The sequence below is a fragment of the Balaenoptera borealis genome (assembly GCF_965194805.1).
Source record: "Balaenoptera borealis genome assembly, chromosome: 19".
In the NCBI taxonomy this organism is placed as follows: Eukaryota; Metazoa; Chordata; class Mammalia; order Artiodactyla; family Balaenopteridae; genus Balaenoptera; species Balaenoptera borealis.
Window position 1 is genome coordinate 66,267,419 of NC_138878.1, and position 19,663 is coordinate 66,287,081.

The window sequence follows — 19,663 nt, forward strand, 5'->3', positions numbered from 1 at the left end:
TCACTTGGAGTCTCTCCAGGCCCTGTGCTGGTGAGGCTTGAGGACTCAGAGGTATATCAGGCGAGGCTCCTGCCCCTTAAAGAGGACCCTGACAACAGAAAATAAACTTCCCTAAAGTGTAACGGGTGTGACATAGGGCGGAATGGAGGGGGAGAATAGGGCTGGAGTCCGCGAGGCACAGGAAATAAGCTGGGCGAACAGGTATGCAAGCCCTAAAGGAACCAAGACCTTTCCCAGGCAAATCTCGTTTCCTCCAAACACACCTCGCCCTTAGAAGAAATGGGCGACAGTCTGCGAGAAGGCTCCGTCCGGCTTTTCTCTAGACTCGAAATGGTGCAGGAGCTTAAGAGGACACAGGGGAGGGCAAATTGAGAGGGAGCTCCCGGGGTTAGCCGAAGGTTTCCGAACGTGGCCGAATGGAGACCGAGTGTTTCCGAAGAGATTCGAAGCGGGCATGGGCCAATAAGAGGGAAGCTGGCCGCCCTTCGGAAGTGTTTCCGGAGAGTTCCGAAAATGTCCGACTGAGCCTGCTGCCTTCGTCGGGAATAGCCGAGGGCCTACGAAGAACGTGGAAGCACCCGAAGTCCTTGTGTGGTTCACGCACTAACAAGTTCATTCATAAAACAAATATTTATTGAGCACCCACCCTGTGCCAAGCTCTGAGTGGCAATATTGGAGAGAAGCCGTTGAGGAAGGGGCTTGGGACTTCTGGAAAGGGACACACTCGGAAATCCAGCCGTGGAGTTCCGAAAACACACGAAGGGCCCTCGGAACTGTACCACTCCGCGTCGAGAACACGCCCTCGGGTCCCCAGCCGAAGAGTTCCGAAAGTCCCCGAACGGTTTGAGACTGACTGGAGGAAATAGCCGAACGTGGCCGAGCTGCCTCGGAGGCGGGCGGAAGGAGGCGGGGACAGGCGACGGCGCGCGCGTACCCTGAGAGGAAGCGGAAATGCGTGTTGCTATTAAAGGCGTCGCCCCGCCCCCCGCCTGCCTCTTTCCGTATCCGGCCGCCGCCACGAGAGGAGGTGAGTTGCTCCCGCGTGACCGCCTCTCGCGCCTGCCCCGGGGTGTCTGTGCCCTTGCCTGCCTGTCTCACTGCGCCCCTCGCGCTCTTGACTTCACTCCGGCCCCGCCGCCTTAGGTCGCTGTGGATTCTCACCTCTCGTCCTTCGCAGTTAGTCTCGGCCGCCCAGGTTCAGCGCCGCCACCTTAGGCCGCCCAGCCCCGCCTGGCAAATTTCTAGGCGCTCTCGGCCCACGCGGTGCTCCCATTCGCCAGGTCCCCAAACGCACCCTTTCTCTGTTGTCCGGCGTCGGCCTGCTGCTCCCCTGACGTTTTCCCGCGCCCCTTTCTCCGCAGCTGCCGCCATGTCCGCGCATCTGCAATGGATGGTCGTGCGGAACTGCTCCAGCTTCTTGATCAAAAGGAATAAGCAGACGTATAGCACCGTAAGCGGGGCTCTGACGCGTGGGTCGGAGGGAGGGACCTTTACGATTGCTGTGCCCCCTTCCTCTTCATGACCGTGATGCGTCCTCCTTCCCAGGAACCCAATAACCTGAAGGCCCGCAACTCTTTTCGCTACAACGGGCTGATTCACCGCAAGACTGTGGGCGTGGAGCCGGCGGCGGACGGCAAAGGGGTCGTGGTGGTCATGAAGCGGAGATCCGGTGAGCATTTGCCCTGGCTGGGCCCAGGCAACAGACCCCCATCCGGGGCAGGGGGCTGTGGGCTGTGGTTTTTCACTGTGGGGCTGTGGTTTTTCACTGTTGGGCCGCGGGAGTGATTCTGCTATTGAACGGAGAATTCCTGGGGTCAGGATGTTTGCCTGGGAGGCTGGTTCCTCTCCAAGCTAGCCCACCAGCTGTGTGAGCTTATCATCTGAAAAGTGGAGAAATTAAAAGCACGTGAACTCCGCTGCGTGCTTGTCAGGGTTAAATTACAGGGTTGCATGGTTTGATGACGTTTTCAGAATAAATCCTTGAAGAAGGTGGAAGTCTGCTTCCACCGGTGGGAAAATTCAGGTAAACAGATGGGGAGCTGCCTTCTAGCTCCCGCATAGGAAGTGACAGCTTGGGTTTGAAGCAGTAGTTTGGCTCCCATTCTGGCTTCGAGGATTCAGAATGGGGCGCTCAGCATCCCACCTCCCTGTGCCTCAGGCACAGACAGGTCCTTTTAGACTCTTAGAGGAGGTCAAGGGGAGGCAGGGGTGTCTCTGGGTAACAGCTGAGTCATGGTGTCGCACCCGCAACACTTTTGTTTGTAGGTGGGCAGTGGGTTTTAAGAGATAGGAATGAGCTTTTTCCCGGGTCCCTGATCAGGACTGATTTCTCTTTGGGTTCTGAGCCCTGTGTCCTGTTCAGTGACAGCAGCAGCCACGTCTGCTGCCTTCTGTTCTCAGAGGGAAGGGGGTTAATCTCCCTTCCCAGAAGCACAGACCCAGGAGCAAGCAGTTGCTTATGCTTTTGGGCTTCTCAGGTTCCCACACTCCTGAGAACCCTGTTCTGGTGCGCTGGGTCCCAAAACCTTTGCTTTCCCTTCTTGGATTGTTGGGTGGCTTTTCCTGGGCTGTCAGGAATCGGGTTGACCTGAGGAGGTAACATGGGCTCTCCTCTGGGGTCAGAAGGCTAACGTGAAATCTCCAGTATGGTACAGGGTCTTTGGCATCTGGGGGGAAACCTAGGAGCACAGGATCCTAGCCAGGACCCCATCAGGTCTCTAGCGCAATAAAGGGGGTGTTTTCCTTTTTATTCTGGGCAGGGGAGTCCAACTCCACCTGTGCACAGGTGAGGGGCAGGTGTTTTCCCCAGGCCTCTTCTTACCCCTGGTCCTCCTGTGGCTCCACATCACCCCAGCCTCACAGCTTGGCGTTTCAGACACTTGTTGCTGAGCGGGTAGCTAGGGCCCAGGAGGGTGCGGAAGGGAGAGGAGCCAGAGCTGCTTTCTGGGGAGCGCTCGCCACCTGGTCAGCGTGGTGCCAAGTGCCCACCTCGCCCAGGCTCTCCTTGGAGTCACACAACTGTGCTTGTGACCTTGGGCAAGGGAGTCCTGGTCCCTTTGCCTCTGCTTCCCCTTCGGTGCAGTGAGATGAGCAGTGTTGTGTCTCAGGGACAGGCTGGGGAGGAGACGCCTATACAGGTGCAGGACCTGGCCTGTGGTGGCCCTCGCCATCGTCCTGTAAGTTGATGCTTGGAGATGGGGCTGCCTCCCAGGCTCACACAGTCCGGGCACTCGGGTTCTCTGGGTGGGACTGTGCCCTCACCCCGGGGGTGGGCACCAAAGGTCCAGACCGTCTGACCCCTGGGGCCCCTCTTCTCCCCACCACACCAGGCCAGCGAAAGCCAGCCACTTCCTACGTGCGGACCACCATCAACAAGAACGCCCGGGCCACCCTCAGCAGCATCCGGCACATGATCCGAAAGAACAAGTACCGCCCGGATTTGCGGATGGTGAGTGGGGGCTGGAGAGCTGATGCCAGGTGGTGGAGGCGACTACACAGTGGGGACTCAGGGAGCCTGGCCAGTGCTGTGAAGGACTGCGCTCTGGGGAAGAGGGAACGTCGCCCATCTGGGAGGCATGCGGGGGTGGGGGGCACAGCTGGTGGGGTGTGTGACCTGAGCCCGCCTCGCCTCCCAGGCTGCCATCCGCAGAGCCAGCGCCATCCTGCGCAGCCAGAAGCCTGTGATGGTGAAGAGGAAGCGGACCCGCCCCACCAAGAGCTCCTGAGCGATCTGTCCCCTTCCCCAATGCAATAAAGCTGTCAGCTGACTTGCCTCAGCCTCCTCGCCTTCCAGGCCATGTCCCCAGGGGCTCCCCTCCCAGCCGGCAGCACATGGTCGTCCCAGTGTCGTGAGTCTGGAGGGACCAGGTCCAGGTGGGGGAGCTGAGCCCCAGCTTTCGTGTGTGTCCTTGGCCCATCGTTTCTGCCCATCACGGAGGGCTGGCGTTGGTGTGAATTTTTACATTCGACGCTCAGAGGTGATTGTTCAGTACCGCAAAAAAAGGAACCGCAGGTTAAGTAAAATCTAGAATCAGCGTGATCCCATACTCTGCTAATGCATGACAAAGCTTCAAGAGAGACATAAAGTGGAAGTTTTTGCTTTTTTAACGTTTAAGGTTCCTGAGGGGTGGGCATCTAGACCGAGGGTCAGCGCGCCTTCTGTTGTGTGTAGTTCTGTGGCCTGTGGCACAGCAGTGTTGGCAGTGTGGCCTTTGAAGGAGGAAGCGTTTACGGTCTGGGTCTTTGCTGGCTGGGACCCCCGCTGTAGACCATTTCTTCCTCCTGGGGTGGTCTGGAAACCCCAGTGGCAGCTGGGGTGAGGAGCAGGCTGGCCCGGCCCTCCCACGGCAGGTCCTGGGGCAACTCGGCCTCTCCAGGGGGCCCTGCAGGTGTGAAGTGAGCATCCTAGGACTTGGGGTGGACAGGGCCCTCAGTATGCCGTGGCCGTTGGTTCTGGGCCCAGAACTGCACTCACGGGCACCAGTGCAGCTCCTGAGTCCAGAAGCCTGTGGGACTCTGTCCACAGCTGGGGGAGGGGAACACGAGCTGCACCGGCCACCCAGGAGGAGGGTGGCAGCCTCGGGCTTTCTGCCATGCCAGCAGGCGTGTCCTTACACAGCCGTTTTCTGGCGAGGAGCCCACCTGGCCTAGCGTGTCTGCCTCCGGCTGCACTGGGGGTGAGCCCAGCGTCCCTGCAGCTCCGGCCCTCACCTGCTTCCTGCTCTCAGCAGGTGACTGCCCTCCCCGCTGCCTTCAGCTGCTCCTGGCCGCCCTCCGGCCCTCCCCCAGGCTGCGCCGCTCTGTCTCCTCAGAGGTCTCTTCTGACCGCTGGCTCTAACGTAGGTTCTCCTGGTTGCTTCCTTGTGTTTATTACAGCCGTGACGTGGGCTCGTGGGCACTGCCTCTGGGCACCTGCCTGGGTCCTTCTGCCAGCTCAGCTGCTAGCTGTGTGGCCTTGGGCAAGTAACTGGATCTCTCTGCCTCTTGTCAGAATTACGTGGGCTAAGGCAGCGGTCCCAAACCTTCTTGGCACCAGGGACTGGTTTTGTGGAAGTCCCTTTTTCCACGGACTGGGCGAGGGGAATGTGGTTCAGGCGGTAACGCGAGCGATGGAGAGCAGCAGGTGAAGCTTCGCTTGCCCGCCGCTCATCTGCTGTGCTGCCCAGTTCTGACAGGCTGCGGACCAGAATTGGTCCACGGCCCGGGGTTTGAGGACCCCTGGGTTAAAGAATGCAGGTAAGTGCGGCAATTAGCTGTTGGCATAGTGTTTTAAGCCTCTGACAAGCTGGATGGCGTCTCTGTAACTTCAGATGGGCCTGTGGCGTGCGTGTGTACACATACACGTACACACACGTACACTTGAGGAGTGGCTGTTTTCTCTGACTGCCCCAGATGCCCCATGAAGCAGATATCATCCCCACCTTACAGATGTAGAAACCGAGGCTCAGATGGGTAAAGGTCACCCACGTCATTGCTCGTGGTGTGTTTCCTGTGCACCTATTATGTGCCAGCCACTATGCCATGGGCCAAGGACTCAGGTCTCTGCCATCCTGAGGACCCTGTGCAGAGACGACAGCCCTGCCCCCACCTCACAGCTCTGTGCTGGGGCCCAGGAGCTCCACACACCCAGACAGTTCCTGACCCCCCTCCCACCCTGCTGCCCCCTCCAGCCTTCCTCAGTGGACATGAACCTGATCGCTTCCTGCCGAACCCTCTTTCTCCCCTGGACCATCCACCTTCACCCCACGGGGGTCTGTCCTCAAGCCAGCTGGAGTGGCATCCTTAGTTCCAGGTGGAACTTAGGCGACTTAACACCTGCTCAAAACCCTCCCACGGTTCCCATCCCACTGCTAGTGGAAGGCAGCCCCCTAGCCTTGGCTGGTCGGGCCCATCTCCACCCGGACGCCCAGCCCCCTGCTGTCCACCCAGCCCACGCGGTTCTGCCTGGGAGCATCTGCACTAGCTGTTCCTCTGGGAGGTGCTTCCCCACAGGGAGCCAGGGCCTCTTACTCTCACATGTTGCAGGGCAGTGAGGTCTCCTGACCACTTTTCTTCCCCTTTGGCCAGCATCCGGGTTCTTAGTTTCCCGACCAGGGATTGAACCCGCGCCCCCTGCAGTGGAAGCGCCAAGTCTTAAACTTTGGACTGCCAGGGAAGTCCCTCTTCTGGCCACTCTTAAAAATCAAAACCCCACCCCCACCCCGGCTTCATTTTTCTCCACAGCACTGAAGTCCATCTAGCGGGTGTGTCCTGTGAGCCAGGACTTAGCCGGGCACCCAGCGTCTGCTCCCCCCCGTGGCGGCCGGCCGTCAGATGGTCCGTCTCCTTGTCTGCCCCAGAGCCCTGCTCCTCTAGGCCCTTAGCCCACGTGGAGTCCGGCTGGTCACCTGAACCCCCAAGATAACTACCTCCCTCTGTGGCCTGTTTCCTCCTCATAACACAGCCTCACTCAGTCTGTGGACCTCTAGCCCTGCGGGTGGCCGGGCCATCAGGGCTGGCTGGGCTGGGGATGCCACGCCAGGGGTCTGGATGGCACTTGGGGGAGGTGGAACCAGGAGAGGGCTGGTGGGAGGGAACAGGTCTCAGTCTTGAGGTTCTGCTGCTGCAGCCCCAGTGCTGCAGGCATTCCAGGCCTCAGCTTCCCATCTCCCTCCTGGGGAAGGAGAGAGCCTGGCGGCAGGTGTGGTTTGTATGGGGGGCCATCTATGCAAACTTTGTTTTCTCACAAGTGATGTATGTCGGCATGGAAATTGGAAAAGCAAGTAAAGAATTAATACAAGATTTAAAAAATCATAAATACCCAGACACATCATAGTAAAAACGCTGAATGCCAAAGACGGGCAAAATCTGGAAAGCAGCATGAGAAGAGCAACTCACATGCAAGGGAACTGCAGTAAGACTCACTGCTGGCTTCTCAGCAGGAACAGTGGGGCCAGGAAGCGGTGGCATTACAGGCAAGTGCCCAGAGAGATGCCCGCACCCCTCCCGTCCCCCACCACCCACAGCATCCCCCTCCAGTTCCGCGTGTCAGTTCCTACGCGCTTGGGTGAGTCACTAGTCTCTCTGCGCCTCAGTTTCCCTACAGGTGAAACAATAAGGTCGTTTCTAGTGTCTGATTCCTCAGGGCTCCGCAATGCAGAGATCCTGGTTTGGTTTGCTGCTGTTGTCTCCAGTGCTGATCTGTCTGCAGAGTGTAGGGCGCACCCTCGGCAGCTGCCCCGCACAGGGTCACTCAGAGCAGTGGAGACTCAGCGCTGAGACGTGCTCTGTTCATGGGAGGGCCTGGCCTTGATTATAGTTCCATCTGCACGGATACCTCAGATACCTCAGGGCTCCGTCACTCCTCAACCTCTGTGCCTGTGACACGTGCATGTGAATAGACCTTACTTCCTAAGGCCCTTGAGGTTAAATGTGCAGAAAGCTTGTAACATGGCTGGCCAGGACAAGCCCACAGATCTTCCTTGCGTGAATGAACAGTTTAGTATAAATTATCTTGAGCAGATGGGCTCAAAACAATCACAAATGTCCTCCCGTTTCTGTAACTGTTTGCACACCAAACGATGCTCGTGTTCTTCTGAGCACTTTGAGGACAAATCCACACACGCTAGTGCCTGTGGCTCCCGGTCTGCGTGAGTTCTGTGAATACACCGCTGTGTCCTCGGCCGCATTCCCTCCAGGCTGTTTCTTCCCAGTCCAGGAATTTAAAAAATCTCTTTGTTTCTCTTGTAGTCATTTGCTGTAATAAAATCTATTCTTTAAAGTCTTTCATTATGAAAATGACATGAGCACGTGGTTTGGAGACATGCAAGGAGCCCCGGATCCCAGCCCCGGATCCGACCATGCCGCCTGGCATGTGGGATCTTAGTTCCCTGCCCAGATATTGAACCCGTGCCCCCTGCAGTGGAAGTGCAGAGTCCTCACCACTGGACGGCCAGGGAAGTCCCTTGTGTTTCATCTTGAAAACTGTTCACAGTCATCCACCTGTGGGCCTTGAGCACCCCAGGCCTGCTGAGTTCACCCTGACTGTTACCCCCGTGGCCCTTGGCCAGGTTCTCACAGCAAAACCAGCACATTTGTTTCAGCACCTTCACTTAGCGTAGCATTTATGGAGGAGATGCACCCAAGGGTGGCGGGGACACTGTATTGTCTTCACGATTTCTGTGTAACTCCAAAACTGTTGTAAAAAAAAGTCTTTTAGGGCTTCCCTGGTGGCACAGTGGTTGGGAATCTGCCTGCCAATGCAGGGGACACGGGTTCGATCCCTGGTCCGGGAAGATCCCACATGCCGTGGATCAACTAAGCCCATGCTCCACAACTACTTCGTCTGCACTCTAGAGCCCATGAGCCACAACTACTGAGCCTGTGTGCTGCAACTACTGAAGCCCATGTGCCAAGAAGCCACTGCAATGAGAGGCCCGTGCACCGTAGCAAAGAGTAGCCCCGCTTGCAGCAATGAAGACCCAATGCAGCCAAAAATAATTAAAAAAAAAAAAAAACTTTTAAAGATAGACTAAGATAGTGTTCACCTCTCAGGTTGAGAAACACGCAAAAGTTGGGTAAAAATCAAAGTGCACTTAATGAGGCCATTGTGGGGGGGATGGGCACACTTACATCACTGACAGCGTCAATTGGTACAAACCCACGGGGAACAGTTTGGCCATATCGGTACAGAATTACAAATGAATGTTGCCCTCTGGCACAGGGATGTCACTTGAAAAGGTTGACTCTGTTCCTTGTGTGCCACGGGATCCATGCACAAAGGTCATTCCTTCCAGCTCAGTGTGGCATAGCTGAGGGCAGGGAAGGGCTGTGAGTGCTGCAGGACAGATGGCCAAGATGTGCTAAGTTGAAAAGCCCAGGTGCGATGTGCCGTGTTATACACAGATGAAACGCAGGACGTAAAAGAACATACGTTTATGGTTTATGGGAATTCTCTGCCGGTCCAGTGGTTAGGACTCCACGCTTTCACTGCCGAGGGAGCGGGTTCAATCCCTGGTCATGGAACTAAGGTCCCACAAGCAGCATGGTGTGGCCAAAAAATAAAAATAAAATAAAAAAATAGAAAGAACATATGTTTAAATTTGCTTACGTTTGCATAGAATTTCCCCAGAAAAATACACAAGAACCTGCTGACATTGGTTGTCCCTGATGAAGGGACTTGGGTGTTGCGTGTGGGGAGATGGGAATGAGAGGGAGCCGTTTCATTGAAGAAGCTCTTGTTATATTTAAAATTTTAAAAAAGTCAAGTCTTTGCTTGCTTTTTTTTTCTTAAGTCTTTGTTTTTTGAATGGGTAACATGCACATGGTATTCCAAGCTCTCTTTCTTGGGACAGTATTTGCAGGTGCTGATGTAACCTTACGGAGGCATTCGATGAATATGCAAGCAAATACACATCCTATTTATTGATTTATTTTTGGCTGCATTGGGGCTTCGTTGCGGTGCACAGGCTTCTCATTGCGGTGGCTTCTCTTGTTGTGGAGCACGGGGTCTAGGCGGGAGGGCTTCAGTAGTTGTGGCATGCGGGCTCAGTAGTTGTGGCTTGCGGGCTCAGTAGTTGTGGCGCACGGGCTTAGTTGCTCCACGGCATATGGGATCTTCCCGGACCAGGGCTCGAACCCGTGTCCCCTGCATTGGCAGGCAGATTCTTAACCCCTGCACCACCAGGGAAGTCCCACATCCTATTTAAAACAAAATTAAAACAAACAAAAACAGAAATGGTAGCCTATCTTGTACAGCATTTGCATGTTGCTCTTTCTCACGTATTTTGGAGATTGGTCCATATCTCATAATGAGCTTCTTCATGTTGTTAGAATTCTGAAATATAGCAGACACAGAGAAAAGCACACGAAACATATTTGTACACTTCCCTCCTGGGCTCCCTACTGGCTAGAGGTAACCAGTGTCCTGAGCTTTAGGGGAACAGTCTTCTTGCTTTCACAGCTTTACCGCCAAGGTGTGTGTTCAGCAGCACAGCTTGGTTTTGACGGTTTTGGAATTGTGTGCGAAGGCATTCAGACTGTGGGTCTCCTGTGACTTGCTTGTTTGCCTGATGCTGAGTTCTCCACGCTGCGGGAAGTAGTGATGGCCCACTACTTTTGTGTTGTATAGTGTTGCTCCTTGAATGTACAAGCATGTTTATACTGCTTGCAATTAGGACAAATGTGGTTTTGCAGCCCATGGTACGTGTGCTAGAAGGCTGAGTAATGAGATACTACTGCGTCCCCACGTGACTTTTACCATTTCACGCTCCTGCCAGGGTCGCACTGTGGGCCAGGAGAGTTATCCGTGGCTCTGCAAGTGGCGTTGTCAGATCTTATCACTGTGGCAAGTTTCACGGGAGCATAGTGGTCTCAACTTTGGTTTACACTGCACTTTCCCCATCACTAGTGATGACGGGAATCTTTGCATGTGCTTGGTAGTCGTTGGGATTTCCCCTTTTGTGAAGCATTTGTGCAAGTGCTTTTGCCAACTTTTGTGTTGTTTCTTACTGATTTGTAGGAGCTCTTTATACATTTGTTTGGATTTGTCCTTTTCGATTGTATGTCTTGCATACAACCCCACTGACTTGTCTTTCATTCTGCTTTAGATAAACAGAAGTCCTTGATTTAAAAAGTTAAATCAACTTCTCTTAGATATACTTTACACAGAGTAAAATACACCTGTTTTAAGTATATACTCTGTAAGTTCTGACATCATTCTGCACCCGTGAGCCCCACCATAATCGGGATCTGCAACGTGCGCATCACACCCAAAGCCTTCCCACACTCCTGTACACTTCACCCTCCCCGATCTCAGCCAGCCAGTCATCTGCTTTTGGCCATTAGTGACTAACTTTGCCTGTTCTAGAATTTCATATAAATGGAATCAAGTATTTTGTATTCTTCCGTATATGGCTTCACTCAGCATGTTACTTTATCAGTGTTTAGCTAAGTAGTATTCCACTATGTGAATTCACAATTCCTTTACTCATTCATCCATTGGTGAACATGTGGGTTTTATTTCCAGGCTTTGCTGATCACAAAGGAAACAACTGTGAAAACTGGCATACCAGGCTTTCCTTTCTCTTTGTATTTTATGATCATTTTGACACTGTGTCCTAAGGCCCGGCACAGAGCCTGACAGAGGGCAACAAAATCTTTGGCCTCCCCATCTGTGCCTTCGTTGGTTTCTGCCAAGATGGACCACTCCCTACTTTCCCACCAGCCGAGAACCCCGACACTTGTCCGGGTCTGCGGCCCTTACCTGACCCTCCATAACAGTCCAAGAGGTACAATGACCAGCAGGTCTGCCCTCCTGCAGATGAAGGAACAGGGCAGGGAGAAGGGCCATGCCGCGGGGCGCCAGCTGCGTGCAGGAAGCTGACGTGCACCGGTCTCCCGCCCCCACCCCCGGAGTGAGGGCAGAACCTGTGACCACGTTGGGACGTGCTCCTGCAGTCAAGTTATCACCCAGGGCTCATCAGCTTCATCTAATCAACTGGGTCCCACAAAAGAGGGCTGTGGGGTGAGAACCCCGGCAGCTTCTAGCAGCTGGGGATAGCCCCAGGCCCTACAACCCCAAGAAACTGAATCCCGCCAACTTTGAGTCTGAAGAGGACCCGAGAAAGGAACGTGCCCGGTGGATCCTCAGCTTCACTTCTGAAACCCGAGCAGTGACCAGCCCATCACAGCAACTTCCGACCAACACAGACTGTAAGACAGGTGTCTCCTCAGGCCTGGGATTTGTGATATGTGATACAGAAATCCACAGGAACATGTTCTGTTGGCTAGAGCGGGATCAAGTGCCCCAGCGCATGGCAGACAGACAGGGCTCCCACACCCACTGCCCGGCCACTGTGCCCATTTCAGGAGAACAAGGGCAGGAGAGATGAGCAGCAGGCCCGTGCCTGGCACTGCACCCCTCAGACAGAGGGCACCCCGACCCCAGCAGGAGGCCCGCGGAGCTGAGGGCCCTGTGCTCAGCCCGCGAGGAGACTCGGGCTGGAGGGCCCGCTGCTCAAAGCCAGGCTGGTGGAGGCAACAGCAGCTGCTTTTCCAACTTTATTTAGAAAAACAAATCCAGGTCCGAGTGCCCCCGTGCCCTCCCCCACCCCAGCCATAACTTAAATAACTTAGAGACAGAGTTGGGGGCAGGCGGGTGGCGGTGGGAGAGGGAGGGAGGCGAGCCCGCTACAGCCGCCGCAGCGCCCGCTTCTTGTCCGTCTTCTTCTTGGCTGCCAGCTTCTTATCACGCTCGCCCGCGTGCTTCTTGGCCATGGGCCCCTCGGCCCCTCCGGGGGCCACGGGGTCAGCGGAGGAGGCCACAGCCCCGCCGGCCTCGGCCCTGCCGCCGCTGGGCCCGCCTGCGCCCCCGTGGATCTCGGTGAGCAGGCGCGCGCGGGCGGCGTACTCCTCGTAGTTCTCCAGGAGCAGGCGGCCCGCCTCCTCGTTGAGGGCAGACTCGGGGTTCGGGTGGATCAGCAGGCACTTGATGGTCTGTGGGGAGAGCGCCAGGGTCAGGGGGGCCCCCCAAACCTCACACGGCCGGCCGGCCCTGCGGCCCCCGCTCCTAGCACCGCTCCCCCGGACGGCACACGCCTGCAGGCCCCGCCACCAGTGACTCGCCCCAGGTCATTCAGCAAGTGACGGGGGGCTTCCCTGGTGGCGCAGTCATTAAGAATCCACCTGCCAATGCAGGGGACATGGGTTCGAGCCCTGGTCCGGGAACATCCCACATGCCGCGGAGCAACTAAGCCTGTGCGCCCCAACTACTGAGCCTGCACTCTAGAGCCCGCGAGCCGTAACTATCGAGCCTGCACTCTAGAGCCCGTGCTCCGCAACAAGAGAAGCCACTGCAATGAGAAGCCTGCGCACCGCAACGAAGAGTAGCCCCTGCTGGCTGCAACTAGATAAAAGCCCGTGCGCAGCAACGAAGATGCAATGCAGTCAAAAAAAAAAAAAAAGGAAGTGAGGGGGACAACTTAGGAACTAGCAACTAGCAACTAGACAACTAGCTCTACATTACACTACAGGAAGATGCTTAAAGCTAGAGCTATCGCTGGCTTTAACAGGAGTCTCAAGGGCAGAGGCACAAACCCTGGCTGGACAAGCTGTTAATACCCAAGAGAAAGGCACCAGGGCATAAACAGAGACTGATGCCCGAGGACAGTCAGAGAGTGGTCCAAGAAGGAAGTGAGTCTTCAATATTCCTTAACACACCCATTTTTTTTTTAATTTTTATTTATTTATTTATTTATGGCTGTGTTGGGTCTTCGTTTCTGTACGAGGGCTTTCTCTAGTTGCGGCAAGCGGGGTCCACTCTTCATCGCGGTGCGCGGGCCTCTCACAATCGCGGCCCCTCCCGTTGTGGGGCACAGGCTCCAGACGCGCAAGCTCAGTAGTTGTGGCTCACGGGCCCAGTTGCTCCGCGGCATGTGGGATCTTCCCAGACCAGGGCTCGAACCCATGTCCCATGCATTAGCAGGCAGATTCTCAACCACTGCGCCACCAGGGAAGCCCAATCCGCCCATTTTAACTGCAGAGTAAATCGAGGCTGAAAGGTGTGACCAGCCAGCCCCCAATGGACCCTTCTAAGAGGAGTCTACACAGACAGCTGTGGCCCCTAAGCCGTGTTTGTTTTACCTCCACTTTCATTCTAAAAGGGAACACAGAACACCCCAGGAACCCAGAACTTGTCTGGCCTTGAGCAGGTGAAATGCTCTCTCACCTGTAAATGGGGGCAGTAACGAGTACTCCCCAAAGCACCTGGCCCAACACACATCACTGATAATCATGAGGGACCAGGATCACACCCTAATTCTGACAACTGCACCCCACAACCAGCCTTCCCCACAGCTGCCCTCCCATGGCTGAGCCTGGCCTGGGCCCCGCACTGCAGGCGCTAGGGTCGCTGGGGACACTTGGGGTTATTCTGTGTGCTCATCTCTGGTGTTGCTGGCAGCCACCACTGGCGCTCCAGGGAGAGGAGGGAAAGGTCTGGGGTCTGTTTACCTTGGTGCTCAGTCCTCCCCTGGGCCCTGCAGGAAACCCCAATTCCCCATCCTCCCTACCAACTGCCCCAGGGGCTCATTAGAAATTCAGTGTTTGTTTTTTTAAATTTCACCTTGTGAGAAGGGTGGAGAGGCATCAGGTGACCTACATGCTTTGAGTGGCCTATGGGGACCCTGGAGCACGAGTCGTCTGGCTGTCTCCACCTCCGCTTGGCTGAGGTGGGCCCGGATGGTTCTCCGCGGGGTGGTCCCTGCGGCAGGATGTGCAGCAGCTTCCCCGTGGCCACCCACTAGGTGCTGGTAGCACCCCCAGCTGTGACCATTAAAACTGTCCCCAATGGAACAAAACCCCCCCTGGCTGAGAAACAACGGAATGACAATGGTGATGGTTGTACAAGCTGTGACTACTGAAGCACCAATGAACTGTACGCTGCTGGATACTGGAAAGTCTATCTTCACCCTAACCAGATGCTTGACTTGTACCTGTCAGAACACCGTCCCGCTACACAAACCCATCACTTGTTCCACAGCAAAGGCAGCTGGGCACTGCCAACCCTTCCAGAAAAGCTGGAAATCTGGATTCTTATGTGGAAGCCCCAACCACTTCAGCGTTGACTTTAGAAGAGAAGCAAGGCTCCGAGGCTTGGACGTCACTGGGACGCGCCCAGGAGGGAGGCCCGGGCCCGGGCAGAACTCACCAGCAGCACGTGCCGGATGCCCAGCTCAGCCGTCCAGTCCCTCTTGAGCACGTTGACGCAGATCTCACCGTTGGCGCCCACGTTTGGGTGGAAGATCTTGGTCAGGAAGTAGCCCTTGGGCGGGGAGGCAGGAAAGTCCTTCCCCAGCAGGAGTTTCATGCGGAAGAGGCCTCCGGCGTATGGGGTCCCCTCTGGAATGCAGAGAGGGGGACAGCGTCAGGAGGCACAGGCCTTCCAGGCACCCCCAAAACCCAGTCTCCACGGTCTGGCTGCGAGGCAAGTGCCCCACCGCCTCCTCCACCAGACCGGGGGGTTCTCGAGAGGAAGACAGGCCCAGGTTCCCAGGGGGCCACAGGCACCATCCCCAGCTCAGAGTTAACCCCCTGACTGGTGGGCCCCACCCACAGATCCCTCTTCATTCCCAAGTGAAGGCACAGCACACCCTTCCCAAGAGGCACAGACACACATGCCCACTCAGCTCCTCGGAAAAACATCTATTTGGAAGCCTCTCAGGCAAATGTCAGGACAGTTGTGTCCACTCCGTGGTCTTCCCTGCCGCAGCAAACACTGGGAGCTGTTCCAGACCCGTGGCTGTTCCTCGTGCCCCAGCCCCCACGTCCAACCCATCACAGCCTGGGCAGCTGACCTCCAGGTCCACTCCTGAATCTGAGCCCACCTCCAAGTCCAGCGGAACCACTTCTCTCACCTGATGGATGCCCATGGTCAGTGGCTTCCTGACCAGCCTCCAGATTCTATCCCCACCCTCGCCGACGTCAAAGTGAAGTCTGAAGCGACCCACTGGCCCGGCTTTAAACCCTCCAAAGGCTTCCTTTCCAGACTCCTTTGAAAAGAGGCCTACAAGCCCTAAAAGATCTGTTCCCTACAAGCTTCACAAGTCGTTCTTCTTCTGTTCCTCAGGAAGTCTTCCCTGACCCCCTCCCGACAAGTTCAACTCCAAACTAGGTCCTTCATCACATACTCTTCACTTAAATTGTAAAAATTCAACTGATAACTTAAATGTAGTGCACGTGAAGCGACCTGCTAAACCACTCTGCAAGATCAAACGATCCTCTGTAGTCATTTGGTTATTACTGGTATCTCCCTGCAAGCCTGCATTTGGCTTGTTCTCTGCTTGGTCCCCAGAGAACCTAACACTGGTGGCAGGAAGGAGTTTCAGATGATCCAGCCTCCCCTCCAGGCCTTTGCTGACACTTCTCCCCACCTGGCATCCTCTTCCCAATCCCACTTAATTCCTACCCATACTTCAGGATGGAGAAAACACCCAAACCCAGGTAAGGCCCCATTATATGCTCTCCTGGCCCCCAGAATTTTTCTCACAACACTTACAGGGAAAGTATACACAATTACCTGCCACTTCTAGTGTCCTGCCCTGCATACAGCGAGCACCATGTGTAACAGGTGTGCCTGTCATGTCTACCCTTGCGTCCTCAGGGTCTGGCAGTCCACCCTACAGTGGGAGCCTCCTATCCTTGCTCTAAGATTGACGAGGATCTAGGAAGTGCACCCCTCCCTCTTGTTCCCACACTCACCAGGGCCCTCGATGGTGACCTGCAGGTCAGTGAGGTCCTCCTCATTGGGAAAGACCTTGATACCGTCAGGTGGGTCAGCTGTCAGTGTCGTCACCTCCTTGTACACCAGGCGGATGATATGGGGGGGCAGGTTCTCCACGTTGGAGTTCTAGGTATGGAGACAAGGGGGTGAGCCAGAGGCAGAGCCAGGGCCCGGTGCCTCTTGCAGGATCTAGGATGCAGTGGCACCCTAGTCTTACTCCTGCAGCCCCAGGCTGTCAGTCACCCCGAGCTCCCAGAACCCCCAACCCAGGATGCTTCAGACGACCGCCCCAAGCTGATCTCCCACTAGAAATAGGGCGGATTGCCGAGGGCTTGCGGATGACTCCACTTTCCCCAGAAGACCCCAAAGCCCGCTCGTAGCTCCGCAAGGCCCCCCAATGATCCCGGGCAGGCCCGAGGCCTATGCCGGTCCCCCTTCCCCACCTAACCTTGGTAAGACCACCCTGGAAATCCCAACTCGGGCCTGAAGACGGCGGCGGAGCGTCGTTGTTCCCGAAACACCCACGGGCGGGCCAAAAAGCCCGGAGCTCGGCCGGGCCCTCCCCTCCCGCCCCGCCCCGCCTACAGGAGGGCCTCTGGGCCCATCTCAGGCCCGGGATACCCATGTGGGCCCTCCAACCCCCCAAGCCGCCCGCGAGAGGCTCCTGAGACCCCCGCCTCCTCCTCTGGGGAGGGCCCAACTACCCCTCCCGGGCCTGGACGCCTCGCTCACCATGACTGCTGCCGGCCGGGGGCGGGTCCCCCCGGCCCCCTTCCTGCGCTCTCCGGCCGCCGGCCGGGGCGGGGGGCCCAACTGCTGCCGCTGCGGCCCTAGCGAGGCCCCGGTGGCCCCGCTCTGCTCCCCGCTGCCTCCAACGCCCGCCGCGAAGCGCGCCCACAACTCCGCCCACCCCCGGTGCCCGGCCGCACTAAGCCGGCCGCGCGCGCACCGCCGCTCTTTTATATCCGCCCACAGGCCGCGCCCCCTCGCGGCCCCCTCTCGCCGTGCCTCGACCCGTGACGTCAGCGCGCACGGCCCTCGGCGTTCGACGGGCTCGCTCCCTTCCAGCAAGCTGCGGGCCGAAGTTGGGGAGGGTGCGCTCGGCGGGCCGGCCAATGCGGGTGCGCGGTGGTCGGGGAGGGGATCCGGGAGGATGGAGTGGCGGAGAAGGGGAAGTAGAGTGGAAGAGGACGTGAAGGGCGACGCGACCGCTGATTGGCCCGTTTGAATGAGACGCTGGCGCACGCGCGCGCCCCGACGCCCAGGAGATCACGCACGCGACTAACGGTCGGCCGTGGAGCCTGGGCAGGGCGAAGGGAGGTGGGACTCTGGCGGTTTAAAAGGACGATAGAAGGCGCGCCGGCCAATAGGGACGCGCAGTCGTGGAGTGGCGTCACGAGACGCGCGCGGGCCAATCCTTGACGGAGAAGGCAGTAAGGGGGTTGGGGGGCGGCGAGAGAAATGGTGAGCGACCAATGGGAGCCTTGCCTAGCGCGGACCCAGGCGCTCGCAGCCAATGAAGTTCGTTGGTTTTGTGTATGCAAATGAGTATGCGCGGATGCCCGCTCCCCTTCCTCAGCCGGGAGTGGGGGTGGGTGCTGGGAATCGTTGTACGTTTTTCTCCGAGGCGCCATTTTGTGCTGAGAATGACCTGTGACCTGCGTGGTGTGTCCCGGAGGTTCCAAGACCAGTCAGCCCGGCGCTGAAGGCTTAGACGCCTGGCCGTCCAGTGTGTGACCTCTGGCCCCAGCCAGGCCTCAGTCTCCTCCTGTGAGGACTGTGCCCGAGAAAGAAGGAAGAGCCCCCAGCCCTTGTTGAGGGCCTGGCCCTGCCTGTGACTGACCGCGGCCTCCCGCCAGCCAGGCCTCGCCGGGACTCCCTTTCCCTGTCTGGGGAACCGGCCCAGAGCGCCCCGGGCGGCCCAGTGTAGGCGCCCTGAGAGCGGGAGGCCCGGGAGCTGACCCGCTTCCTCGGCTCCTGTGCGGTGCGGCCGCGGCGCCCCCCTCAGGCCCTCTCTGCCCTGTAAGAGAGGGTCCCGACAAGACTCCTCAGGGGGCCCCAGCCTCTGGAACAGGGGCCAGGAACGTGCAGAGACGCCCACCGCCGTAGCCATGACTAGTTTGTGGCAGATTGGCCGCACGCGGGCATCCCACGCGCCTCGCCTTGGGTCTTATCCCGCCAGGTGCAGAGGAGTCCGGCCCAGTTAACACTCGAGAACCCTGAAGGAAGAGAGGGGTCAAGTGACTTGCCCAGCCCCCCCCCCCCCACTTGGGACATGGCGGAGGTGGTGGTCAGACTGAGCTGTATCTCAAAAGTCCACCCAACAGACGTAACTGATGATGGTCATGAGAATGGTGGTGATCGATCCGGTGCTCGCTGGGCAGGGCACTGTTCTAGTTTCTTTGCATGCTTCATCTCATTGAATCCTTGCAACAGCCCTGTCGGGTGGATGTTATGATTCCCCTCTGGACACCCTCAGTCGTTCAGTACGCTTTTATTTTTGAGCACCTATCATGTGGCAGGCAGGATGCTCTGGGGATATGGCTGAGCGTAAAAGGAACAAAAATCCCTGCGCGCTCAGGGAGCTGACATCTTCGTGGGGAAGCCAGACAGTAAACAAGTAAGTATATCCTATCACGTCAGCGAGTGATAAAGACGTAGAGGAACAATCAGTCAGGGCCGAGGGCATAGAAAGGGAGGGGTGGGGGCTGCTGTCTGAGGAAGGATCACTTGGGCTCCATACGAGAAGGTCTAGGGGAAAAGCATTCCAGAAAAGGGAACAGCCCGTGCAAAGGCGAGGCGAGGGGATCGCGCTTGGTGTGTTTGGGGCGCCACCAGGAAGCCAGTGAGGGTAGGTCGGACGGAGGTGCTGAAGTCCGAGAGGTAAGGTGGGGCAGCGGTTACATCTCTCGCTTCTGCCGAGGTGGGCGGTGTGTTGTCTTCAAGTCCTGGGGAGCCGTTGGAGGCTTTGACAGGACGGTGGGCGGTAACAGAGAGGGAGGCGAGCAGCTTGGTGGCAGTGGGGATGGGAGACGTGATGGGGATCGCTGACGTCGACAGGACCTGAGGGAGAAGGAAGGAATCGCCTGCACCTTAAAATTAGGATCAGCAAACCTTCTCAGTAAAGGTTTTTGATTTTGCGGGCCATCAGTCTCTGTCCCAGCGTACCCAGTTCTGCTGCCATAGCCCCGGAGTAGCCAAGCCCATGTGCAGATGTAGGGGCTGGCTGTGTTCCCATCAGCCTTTGTTTACAGAAACAGGCAGTGGCCGGGGTTGGCCCGCAGGGAGGCTGCTTTTTACTGACCCCTGAAATCCCAACAGGCCCCACCCCTGCTAAGAACTTTTCAGGAGCCCCCAACACACTGCGCTTCGAATGAATCCCAAACTCCCATGAGACCCATAAGT

The 19,663-nt window shown here is 57.0% G+C and overlaps 2 protein-coding genes across 2 annotated transcripts; one reads left to right on the forward strand and one right to left on the reverse strand.

The window, feature by feature from the left end:
* The first annotated feature begins 885 nt into the window (after window positions 1-885).
* RPL28 (ribosomal protein L28) lies at window positions 886-3,776 on the forward strand. The gene is made up of 5 exons (XM_082368349.1): window positions 886-1,027; window positions 1,362-1,450; window positions 1,546-1,669; window positions 3,330-3,448; window positions 3,636-3,776. The coding sequence occupies exons 1-5, from the start codon at window positions 952-954 to the stop codon at window positions 3,723-3,725; spliced, it is 498 nt and encodes a 165-aa protein (XP_082224475.1). The 5' UTR covers window positions 886-951; the 3' UTR covers window positions 3,726-3,776.
* An 8,250-nt stretch (window positions 3,777-12,026) lies between these two features.
* On the reverse strand, window positions 12,027-17,516 carry UBE2S (ubiquitin conjugating enzyme E2 S). The gene is made up of 4 exons (XM_082368343.1): window positions 16,991-17,516; window positions 16,237-16,384; window positions 14,687-14,877; window positions 12,027-12,474 (listed from the first exon to the last, which is right to left on the reverse strand). The coding sequence occupies exons 1-4, from the start codon at window positions 16,991-16,993 to the stop codon at window positions 12,169-12,171; spliced, it is 648 nt and encodes a 215-aa protein (XP_082224469.1). The 5' UTR covers window positions 16,994-17,516; the 3' UTR covers window positions 12,027-12,168.
* Between the last annotated feature and the right edge of the window lie 2,147 nt (window positions 17,517-19,663).